At 38.3% G+C, this 12,172-nt stretch overlaps 2 protein-coding genes across 2 annotated transcripts; one reads left to right on the forward strand and one right to left on the reverse strand.

Moving 5' to 3' along the window:
- Positions 1–6,483: 6,483 nt before the first annotated feature.
- LOC133857427 (uncharacterized protein At4g02000-like) lies at positions 6,484–6,891 on the reverse strand. The gene has a single exon (XM_062292694.1). It carries the CDS (start codon positions 6,889–6,891, stop codon positions 6,484–6,486), a length of 408 nt encoding a protein of 135 aa, XP_062148678.1.
- Positions 6,892–7,843: 952 nt separating this feature from the next.
- On the forward strand, positions 7,844–11,059 carry LOC133857815 (DNA repair protein RAD51 homolog). The gene is made up of 9 exons (XM_062293167.1): positions 7,844–8,064; positions 8,513–8,657; positions 8,793–8,903; positions 9,109–9,200; positions 9,451–9,545; positions 9,625–9,738; positions 10,145–10,274; positions 10,446–10,567; positions 10,679–11,059. The coding sequence occupies exons 1-9, from the start codon at positions 7,972–7,974 to the stop codon at positions 10,800–10,802; spliced, it is 1,026 nt and encodes a 341-aa protein (XP_062149151.1). The 5' UTR covers positions 7,844–7,971; the 3' UTR covers positions 10,803–11,059.
- The last annotated feature ends 1,113 nt before the right edge of the window (positions 11,060–12,172 follow it).

A 12,172-nucleotide genomic window follows, 5' to 3' on the forward strand; every position in this document is an offset into this window, starting at 1 on the left:
GTAGGCGAAGTGTACGTTATTAATTGGGGTCTGTTATAGTGAGTCAAGCCCTAATCTAATATAATAATATTGGTAGTTGTGTGTGATGGGGGTCCATTAATTAGTTAAGACAACTATTATTCATAACTATTATACAATAATAATGTACGTACGTAAGATTAAACTCAACATAATTGAACATGTACTGCTAAATAGCACATTAATTATTCAGCATGCAGGAGGCTCGCTCCCCCTCCGCGTCGATCTTCTCATATTCTATAAAATATGATATAGCCTACAATTAGCAAGACTGATCATTTTGAGAGTTGATTTGTGGCATGCATGGACATTTAGGACAGGGCCGAGTGCAACCCAAGTGCCTGTAGGTTTAGAATAGGTGATCACAATCCATATTATCAATTATATATGACGCTACCAATGAACACATGCACGTCCAATCAATCTTCCAAATCCTTAATCAATCTTTAGACAAAGTAACGTGCTATTTAATTCTAATAATGATGATAATGAAGATGGGGTAATTAGTTGTCGGACGGTGACCGTGACGCTGTGATAACTGTCATAACTCCGATAGGTTTTTAATTGATAATAGATGATTGAGAGCTCTTGCATCCACTTACATTGCAACATTTCGGCCACTCAATGAGCGGACGGATGAGTGTCATGTCACTGGGCCTCTTTATATTCATCCATTTTTATTTTACTTTTTTTCATTTCAGCTTCTTTTAGGATTCTTTAATTTCTTGTTATATTATAACTTTTCTTTGCGTATCTATTTTTTTTTCTTTTTGAATTATTAAGGTAGGTCGATTGAGCTCAACAGTTCCAAAGCAGCTCTTTGGACCACAAACCAAGATGTCTCAGTTTGGTAAATATTTTTGAGGGGTAACTTTTTTTTCTTTTTTCTTTTTTTTTTTTTTTCTTTTTTTTTTTTTTTTAATTACAACAGAGAAAAAAACCAAACAACATCAAAGAACCCTAAAAGAAAAAGAGAAAACAATTCCGAAACAGGGAGGAATGGATGAAGAACTAAAAAGACAAGACGATGTGGAATTGCAGTTAGAGGAAAATCTAGTCGCGGCTCAATTTACCACATTGTGGGCACAAAGTTAGCACTTCGGTTGATATTACTAGCTGACCAGCTAGTAGCGGTAGGGATGGTAGCAAAAAAATCCGAAATAATTGACGAGATACGCCAATCTTGTGTGATCGTCGGACTATTGATAGCGAGATTAACTGTGAGAGAATCACCCTCAAAAGTGACATGAGACAATCGCAAATATAAACAGAGTTGGGCGGGTAATAAAGCTACAGAAGCTTCTCCATACAAAGGGGTGCAAGGTGGACTAATCTTTGAAAAAGTTTGAGAAGAATCACTACAGACAGCTACCTGTGCTGAAAAGGTGCTTCTGATAGTTGTATCATAATTGATCTTAAAGCAATGAGAATCCGACCTTATCTAAACCTGGTGAACAGGCACAGATTTATTTGCCCATGCTGAAAAATGAATCCGAGAGGTTTGATTAACAGCCGCAGATAAAGATAAAGCATTAGGAATCCAACCATCATAATGAGCTTTGTTGCGAGATCGCCAGATATTATCACAAGCCATCATAGCAAAAATTTGAAAAGATTAGTGTCTTCAGAAGGAATACCAATAGTCCCTGGATGAAGCATAATATTTAACCAATCAGAAATATCAGAGATACGCATAGCAGTAATGTCCATAGGCCATAAAGAATTTCTCCAAATAACCCGAGCAATAGGGCAGGAGAAAAATAGATGAATCAAGGAATCCGTTGTATGGGAACAAAGAGAGCAAGAAGTATCCAATTGAGAGGAAAATATGGACTTTGAAATACGATCCTTTGTAGGAACAATTTTCCAAACCATTTTCCAGAGGAACAGCTTCAGTCTATGATTAAGCTTAAGTTTCCACGAACCTTTCCAACTGACTGATGAAACCAGTGAAATTGGAAGAGGCCAGCTTGAAGTAAATAAATGATGTGCCGTTTTAGTAGTGAAAACACCAAATGCAGAACCTATCCAAAGAAAAGCATCGGAGAGAGCTCTAATCTTTATCTTTAGGATTTCTGTCACAGTAGATGAATCAAAGATAAAGGTTAGAAGTGAGACATTCCAATTCAAAGTAATAGGGTTGATTAGATCCAAGATCGCCAAGGGATGCTCCATGATCAGTCTTGAAACACGTGGAATAGGTTGAAAATTAGGTAAAGTTGGTATCCAAGGAGATAACCAAATATCCAGAGAACTAGAAGCACAAGGGGAATAGCAAAAACCCAATTTAAGCAAAGAAACCACAGATTTGATACCATTTCAAATAAAAGATTCAGAGCTTAAAGGGCAAGAGAAAAGCGTTTCTATACTTAATATATTTCTCCTTGAAGAGTGATATCCAAAGTGCATAATGATTGGAAAGAAGTTTCCAGCCAAGTTTAGCAATAAGCGAGACATTTATATTTTTCATTAAGCGGAAACCCGAGCCACCTTGATCTTTAGGCAAACAAATCGAACTCCAAGATTTAAGAGTAAGATTATGAGATTTACCATTAGAGAAACCCCATAAAAAATTCCTAAAAGCATTGTCAAGGCGATGACAAAGAATGTCTGGGAACATAAAAAAACTCATAGCATAGGAAGGGATAGAAGAAGCCACCACTTTAAGTAAAACCGATTTTCCAGCTTGGGAAAGGGTTTTAGATCTCCATCATTCTATTTTTCCTTGCACTTTTTGTAGAATATCAAAAAACGAAGACTGTTTTAACCTACCAAAGAACATGGGGAGGCCCAAATTCTTCGCAGAAATAGGAATCTCTGTATAAGGTAAAATATCCAAAATACTAGCTTTGGTAGATGCAGTGATATTAGAGCTAAAAAGAATATTAGATTTATCTACATTTACCGACTGGCCTGACCAAAGATTGTATTTGGATAAACAGTCCTTTATAATACCTACTTCTAGAGAGGTGGCATGAGTGAAAATGACCAAATCATCCGCAAAGATAATGTGATTTAATGGAGGACAACCCCGAGAAATCTTGTAACCTTGTAAACTCTGGTGCATGAGCCTTGAAATAACTTCAGTACCCAAAATAAAAGGAAAGGGCGAAATAGGGTCACCTTGGCGTAAACCCCGAGAAGGCCTGAAGAGACCAAAGGGAGAACCGTTTAACAAGACTGAGAAGGAAGATGTAGATAAGCAAATCCGAATCCAGTTGATATATTTTGGGTGAAAACCCAATTTCTCCATAATAATCAGAAGAAAGTCCCACTCCATTTTATCAAAAGCTTTCTCCATATCAATATTAACAGCCATAAAACCATCATTTCCTTGTTTATTCTTAAGAGAGTGAAGCATCTCATGGGAGAGGATAGAGTTATCTTGAATATAACGACCTGACACAAAAGCAGTTTGAAAAGGATAAATAATTTTGGATAAAAGAGGCTTTAGTCGATTAGCCAACAGCTTTAAGATAATCATGTAAATAATGTTACAGAGACTAATAGATCGGAAGTGCTGAACCGCAGAAGCCCTCAAAAGCTTAGGAATCAAAGCAATAAATGTATGGTTCTGTTCTCTAAGCAGTTGAATAAAAATCAAAAAAATTACCAATAGCCAACAGAACCGTGCTTTTGATTCAGTCCCAATATTTGACATAGAATAATGCTGTGAAGCCACCAGGACCCGAAGCTTATTCCTTACCCAAACTGATAAGCGAATCATAAATCTCAACTTCAGTAGGAATAGCACAAAGAAGATTATTGTCAAGCTCTGAAATGATTGGATTAAAAAGGTCTAGTAATTATTGAGAAAAAAAAATGGATTAGTAGAAGTAAACAGAGTCTTAAAAATTGTTGACATAAGAATTACCAATATCAGCACGATCAGTGATCCACCCCCCATTTGGGGTCTGAAGAAGAGAAATAGAACTTCGTCGACGACAAATAAGAGTACTAGTATGGAAGAATCTTGTGTTAAGATTAGTGACAATAAGCCATAACTCCCTAGATTTAGTCTTCCAAAGAGACTCATTTTGAAGAAGATATTCATCCAATAAAGCTTGAAGATGAAGCTCTATAGCTAAGTTAGAATTTGAATGAGGAGCCTGTTGAATCTTATCAAGCAGAGATAGAGTTTTATCCAATTTAGATTTGATATTTCCAAAATAGTGCTTGTTCCATAATTTAATAGCCGCCTTTGTTAGTTTGAGCTTTTTTGTCAAACAATAAGAAGGCGAACCAGCAATAAAAGGGGACCATAGTTCTTCAATAACAATACCGCAGATAGGATCCCTATTCCTCAAACATAAAAGGTCTAGGAAAATAGGGAACCGGGATACAAGTATTCAAAAGAAGCGGGCAATGATCTAAACTATGAGCTGGAAGGTGAGTTACAAAATAAGATAGAAAATAATGAATCCAGTTACTATTAGCAATACCCATATCAAGTTGTTCCTTAATTAAACTATAGCCTTGCCTGTGATTAGACCATGTGAAAGGATTACCATTGAAACCCAAATCAATCATTCATAAAATCAGAGTAAATATTATAGGAGAAATAATCAAAAGGTCTACCCCTAATTTATCATCAAGCGATGTGATAGCATTAAAATCCCCAATGCAAACCCACGGGTCATTATAAGAAATCTCAAAATTATCCATAGCATTCCAAATTTTTTTGCAGATATTCTTGTAAGGAGGACCATACACAAAGGTAAGCAAACATTCAATAATAGGATCATCCGAATAGTACCAAACACAAATAATATTACAAAAAACATGGCAACTGACAATATTAACATCTGTTTTCCAAACAAGCAAAAGACCTCCCTTAGAACCAAAAAGAGGTGCATGTAGCATAGAAGTGAACCCCAGTTGATGCAAAATAGGGGTTGAAACAAAAGGAGTAGTCTTCGTTTCAGGGTTATGTTTTCTGATAAGAGCTCTAAGACTGCGAATTGTAGAGACTTAGGCCAAACTTCTACAATTCCAAGATAAAGCTATCATAATTCAGGAGGGGGCATGGCCAAGTCAGCCGCCTCTAAAGGTGCAGAGGTTGTAGCCCCTGCAAAAGAACCAAAATCCCTCAAGATAATTTGTTTAACACTTCTAGATTTTTTAGCAGCCTTGTACACCTTCCTTGCAGGAGTTGGAGACATCGGTGCAGTAGTTAATCCCAAAGAATCAACAAGGGTAATGGGAGAGTAATCTGCATAAGAAGAATGTGTCACAGTGAAAGGTGCCAAATCCAGTGAAGTGGAAACCCTTTGCAGAACTGAGGTATGAGAAGCTGGAGGAGCATTCTTCATTGCCGTGAGGGAGTGGGCAGCAAGCAACATTCTCTCCTGGATGTTGCTGGAAAGGGCATGCCTTTTGGAAGGACTAGAGAAAAGTTATGAGGCTTCCGAAACAGCCACTCTTTTATGCCTAGTAATCTGACTCAACTCCGAGAGAGGCAAGGGGTAGACCTCCTTAGTATGTGAAACACCACGAACAGCCGAAATAGAACCCTTCCTTCGGTATGGATGGTGTCGGGTAGATGACCTAAAGGTGCGGGTTGGTAAATGATGTGAAATAGGTGCATTCAGGTAGCTCGGGTAAGTGGGTTGGCTACTGCGTATTTGGAAAGGGGAATGAGGCAGTGAGATGATTGGGTTTCTGTATATTTGGGGTGGAGCATAAATGGGATGTGTAGTAGTGGCCGAATGAAAAGCATGTGTTGGTGGTGATGGTTGTTCAAGTGAAACAGAATTAGGCATGTAATTGCTAACAGGGAAAGAAGTGGAAGTTGGTGAGAAACTTACATGGGATTGACCAGCCAAGGGAGAAGGATTAAGAGGCAGATGCTCGGTGTCTGTAGTTAAACCAGTAGAAGTAAACCCCTGATAAAAGTGGATGGGTGATGGTCCAAAAAGAGTGAGCCTAGAGGAAGAGTGACCCATAACACCCGTAAGTTGCTGGGCAAGCTGCAAATGGCCCGAGTAACTATGTTGGTCTGTAGGTTCATGTATAATAAGCCCAATAATAGTTGGACCCATGGAGGAATGGGTCAATATATGAGGTCCAAAACCCGATGGAAACTCAGGAGGAAGAGAGTTGGGCTAACCCGCAATACCCAGATCCAGAATATCCTGCTGGCAAAATATATTATCCTTGCCCTTACACCTGTCAGCCGAAGGATGGTGAGACGTGGCAGCATGGGGATCATGCAACCCATGAACGTACGGACAAACTAGAGGGAGATCCTGCTACAGGCTTCGCCAGAGGTGCTGATTCAAGAAGCAAAGATGGAGAAGGCCGACCACCACGAACAACATCCATAGGAAAGTGGAATAACATACCCATTGACTCTGTGCAAAGCAACGAAGAGGCCGGAAAAGTTGCTGGAACTTGAGCCGGAGGTTTAGGAAAACGATTACCCGGGTAGACATAACCTCTGAGAGTGTGGGTATAAATCGCTTGTTAATCTGGAGGACCTGGTCTTGGGCAGAAATTTCTCCGATGTCCAATTAAACCACAGAGAACACAGTAGTCAGCCAAACGCTCATATTGGAATTTAATCCAAATGGGAGCTAAACCTTCACGCGGTAGAAAGAAGCCCGGAATCAAAGGTTGCACAACATTAACCTCAATCATAATACGGAGATGATGAAAAGCAATAATCCCTGAATTATCACCGTTCTCAACATTTTTGACATCTCCAATAAACTTGCCAATTTTGATAGCATTAACAGCAGTTAAGTTTTGTAGGGGTAGGCCATGGACTTGCACCCAAAAAACACAGGTTGAAAAGTTAACTTCTTCAATAGATAGTTCTGGAGGCCATGGCTTGACAACCAAAAGAGCCCCTTTGATATTCCACGGGCCCATTATCAAGGATTTTATCAACCAAAACCAAAGACGATACAGAAAAAAGCAGTCAGTCCCTAGGTAAAAGATCAACCGAGAAAGGTGAGGTAAACTTCCATGCATGAAGTAAAAACTCATATACCAAAAACACCGAAGGGGGATGTAGTGAGATGATGAGACCAAGAAGACGAAAGGCTTTCGATTGATGTGATTTAAAGTAAAAAAAAAAAAAAAAATTTGTATGGAAATGTGAAAAAGTTTTTTTTTTTTATTTGTTGAATAGTAATAAAAAATAATTAATATGATATAAAAAGTTTTAAAAAAAAAAAATTGAATGTTTTGAAGTTGTTTTTTTTTTTTTTTTTTTTTGAAGAAGTGAAAAGAAGAAGAAGAGGAGAGTGAAGTTGTTTATCAAGCGGTGCACATGATTCGGCTGCACCTTTGAGGGACTTTTTGAGATTTTTATCCCTTAGAAAATAGTTGGTGGATTTTTTGAGGTTTGTACCATTTCAAGAGGAGTTGAGAGACATTTCGAAGTTTGTGCCTCTGTTAAAGCCCTTTGATTTACCTTTACTAAAGCCCTTTGTTGTCGCTAATGTTCTCAAAATTGATTGAGTTATTTATTTGACTTATTTTCATTGATTTCTTAGTTTTTGGTTTTCCGCACTGATTTATGGTCATTTAGGAGTTGTTGTTTGGATTGTCTTTCTTTTTTTTTTTTCTTTTTTTTTTGTGTGTTTGCTTGTGTTGTAATTTCCTTTTTCTCCGTCCTCATTTTGAATAATAATAATAATAAAAAAGAATCAGCTGGACCTGAAAGCACTCACTTTGGCCTTTTATCACTGTATATTTTATTCCACTTGGGCTGATACATGGCCCAAAGAGTTAATTTGGAACGCCGGAAGCTTTCTCAGAAAGCCTTAATACTTTTGGCGCCCACTAAACCCGTTTCAAAGTACCATTTCCCTCCAATCCCATCCATTACTTCACCAAACAATTGCCATTGTTAATAGCTCAGATTTTTTTTTTTGTGCCATTGCCCTTATTGCTATAGAACTCTCTGTCTCTCCCTCTGAGTGGTCGTGTCTAGGGGAAGTGACAATGGAGCAGCAAAGGAACCAGAAGATGGCACAAGATCAACAAGAAGAAGTGGAAGAGATACATCATGGCCCTTTCCCTGTCGAACAGCTACAGGTTTTACCAACCTCACATATCTCTTTGTTTTCCATTCCGATGTTGCACCACGAATCATGGGCACGCCCCAAATTTTGTGCTTTCTTCTTAGGATGATTTATTCTTCGTACTTGTCACACACAAAAAAGGGTATTTTTTTTTTTTTTTTTTTTTTTTTTTTTCTAATTCATCTAAAAAAAAATTGGGGGGTTTTTATTTTTAGTGCGATTCCCTGTAGAATGTTTTTGTGCTTCTTGATTCCACGTCTTTCTCTTTTGTCATATGATTCGAGTGGTGTTGGGTCTATTTCCGATTGAAATGGGTTTATTTGATTGACAAACCCAATTTTTCAAACCACCAATTAAATCCATATTTTGTTTTGACTGACCCATGGGGTTGTTCTGATCTCTGTCCTGAAATTCTCAATTTTTGTTGTTGTTAATATTGGTTTCTGGATCTTCAACTCAAGGCGTCTGGCATTGCTTCCATTGATATTAAGAAGCTTAAAGATGCGGGTCTCTGCACTGTTGAATCTGTTGTTTACTCTCCCAGGAAAGATCTCCTGCAAATCAAAGGAATCAGCGATGCCAAAGTTGACAAGATCATCGAAGCAGGCATGTCCATGCCACCCCATTTACATCCTCCCCCCGATTTTCCATCATCTTAATGTGTGCATTCGCTATCGTTTGCGATATGTAAGTTGAGATCATGATGTTTGGTTTGCTTTGATTTGCCTCTTTTAATAACAGCTTCCAAGTTAGTGCCTTTGGGTTTTACTAGTGCTACCCAACTCCATGCCCAAAGGCTTGAAATCATTCAAATAACCTCTGGATCAAGAGAGCTTGACAAGGTCTTGGAAGGTCAGTCATTCAGTAACGTCTGAGGTTTTAATTTATTCTGAAACCCTTTCTTAAGAAGTTAAGAGAAGTGAGCAAGAAACACAAAAACAGGAGAGAGAGAGAGAGAGAGAGGGAGGGAGATAGAGACTGCTAATTTTGCTCGCAAGCATTAAGTCTCCTCAGCGACATTGCATTTTTATAACTTGACATGGCTAGCTTATGACAGGAGGAATTGAGACAGGATCTATTACTGAGATCTATGGTGAGTTCCGCTCTGGAAAGACTCAATTGTGTCACACACTCTGCGTCACTTGCCAAGTAAGAGGTTTCCTTTTTTCATCTTATCGCACATTTGCATTTTTGCTTTTCATTAGAAAGTAGTCGCATCTCTTCTTCTCCACTTGACTAAGCGAAACTAGAATTTACCTGCATTTGTACGACCTTCTGTTTCCAACAAACTTTATATTGAGTTGATTGGATTTTAAAGTTTCTATCTTTGTAGAGATGCAACTGCCATCTCTTACCTTTGATGTCAATTGCAAACTTGTTGTGCACTATGACATTTCAGCTTCCATTAGATCAAGGAGGCGGCGAAGGAAAAGCAATGTACATCGATGCAGAAGGTACATTCAGGCCACAGAGACTCTTGCAGATAGCAGACAGGTGTCATGCAGCTACCTTTAGATAAATATGCTGCTCTGCGGTGTGATCCATTAAAAGCTGATGGTTTTGAATGCCGCAGGTTTGGACTAAATGGTGCTGATGTCTTGGAGAATGTGGCCTATGCTAGAGCATATAACACTGATCATCAGTCTAGGCTTTTGCTTGAAGCTGCTTCAATGATGGTAGAAACCAGGTGTCGTACTGTATTTTGGCTTTGATTGTACCAATGAATCACTTGTTCCATGTTGTCACTATCGACAAAAGTCAAGAAAATTCCCTATAATTTCATCTAATTTGTCTTTTGTTATTGAGACATATCCACTTAGGGGCTTCTCATGGCAAAACTTGCTTGGTGAAAGACAAACCTCCCTTACAAGTTGTCAGTGGTTTGGCAGTTAAATATGTTTTATACTGGAATTTTAAAAACACTGAACAACCATTACTTCAATTCTGGGTTGTCACTATTTGTTCACAACAAATCCACTAACAAAGAATCTTTACTTACGTGCCTCCACAGCTTATTGGAGTTGTCCTAGGTCGCTTCTATACACTTTTGAGTTGCAGGGAAGGCTAATTGTTCAATGGATTTGCTTCTATAGGTTTGCGCTTATGATTGTAGACAGTGCTACTGCTCTGTACAGAACGGATTTCTCTGGAAGGGGGGAACTTTCAGCACGGCAAATGCATCTTGCAAAGTTTCTCCGGAGCCTTCAGAAGTTAGCAGATGAGGTAACTCTTACCAACAACCTATCATGTAGAGAAACCTTCTTGGTTCTTCTAGTTGAATATTTCAAGGGTTAGGGCTTTTAGGAACTTAGAATCATTCAACTGATAATCACACTTGGATCTTTGGCAGTTGTTATTCATTAACATTTTCCTTGTGTATTCCGTGGGTTGTAGTTTGGAGTGGCTGTCGTCATCACAAACCAAGTAGTTGCACAAGTGGATGGTTCTGCAATTTTCGCTGGGCCTCAAATCAAGCCTATTGGTGGTAACATTATGGCTCATGCTTCCACGACAAGGTCTGTAGAAGAAACTTTATTCTTCACAACCTTCTCCCCAAAGGAAAAGTGTGGCTCATTGTTTGAATGTTGCTAAATGTATATGCCTATTTCATTTCATGCTTATGACAGGCTTGCACTGCGTAAAGGAAGAGGAGAAGAGCGCATATGTAAAGTAATAAGCTCTCCTTGTTTGGCTGAAGCTGATGCACGGTTTCAGATTTCTGCAGAAGGTGTAACTGATGTCAAGGACTGATCCATTTCAATTCTGCCCATCATTTCCCACAACTTTTGCCAAGTCCTGTTCATCATATGCTCCTGCAGGCTAGCGATCTTTGTTATTTTGTTTACAGGTGCTTCCAAATTTTAATAGCTATTCTGAAGCTTTGCAGGTTCCTCTTTTTTTTTTTTTTTTGTTCATAATCATTGGATAGATTTCTACCACTTTTCAAGTAATTCTGCTACTTGGGAAGATGTTTGATTGTGATATAGATTCAAAACTTGTCTTGACCATATGTTTATGCAGGAAAACAATAAGAAGTATTGACGATGATTTGGTTTTCTTATTGTGATTGAGATCAAGGGTCGAGGAGGTCCAACTCTATTTGCAAAAAGAACTCCAATGCCTTTGGCTTGCGCTTAATCAAAAGCCATGAACCATGGTAGTTAGTATAAGTGACAACATCAACCCCGCATATCCTCCCCTTCATTTGCAAAAGGAACTCCCAAGCTTCCTTAATCTGAGCAGCTCTAAAATACCCTCTCCACCATCTCTTTCAACACCTCCAATGCTTTGGGCGTGCGCTTAATCAAACACCATCCGTTTGCAGTTATGTTATAACTAACATGATCAGTCTTAAACCTACACTTTAGAGCCTTAAACAAATTATAAGCCATTTTGATGCGAATCAATAGTCGTATTGAACAACTTCAAATCCCGTACACGACTCTTTGTGCATAAATAAGAACAATTTGACAGCTTTATTGGGTTTTCTAGAGAGATCGATGAGTTCGAAAGAGTTACATAAGTGAGCTTCGAATTGCAATTCATCAGTTCAATGATAGTGATCTTTACTTTGCCTCCAAATAGTACTCGTATTTCAAACCCTAAAACCCTGTACCCTTCAATCTCCCTCTCTCTGAAATTATTATTATTTAATGTTTGAAAATTGCTTTGTTGTTGCTTTTGGAAGCGAGATCTTAATGCATTCTAAGCAAGCTTGATTTGAAATTAATGTCACATTTGGGTTTTAAGGTATAATTTTGAACAATTAAAAGCTGCTTTGTTCAATTTCTAACCCCCATTAGTTTCTAAGTTTAGCCTTGAAATGGCATAAAGAAACAAGAGTTTTGACTTGAGCACAGTAAAGGGAGATCGTGGAGTCCAAGATCATTCAAAGGAAAAAGAATCTGGGCCTTCTGTCTTGTGGAACTTCTTCATATCTATCAAGGAGATACCTTATTTTGACATTGTGGAATAATTGTGGCATAAAAATGTGATTTTTAGCATTTCTCTTTCTATAATATCTCTATACTCTCATACGATGACAACAACAAACAAGCCATGCATCAAAAAAAAAAAAAAAAAAAAATCGAGAGCTTATGATGAGCATCTATTTGAGTCGA

This window comes from Alnus glutinosa, chromosome 14, assembly GCF_958979055.1.
Source record: "Alnus glutinosa chromosome 14, dhAlnGlut1.1, whole genome shotgun sequence".
Taxonomy (NCBI): Eukaryota; Viridiplantae; Streptophyta; class Magnoliopsida; order Fagales; family Betulaceae; genus Alnus; species Alnus glutinosa.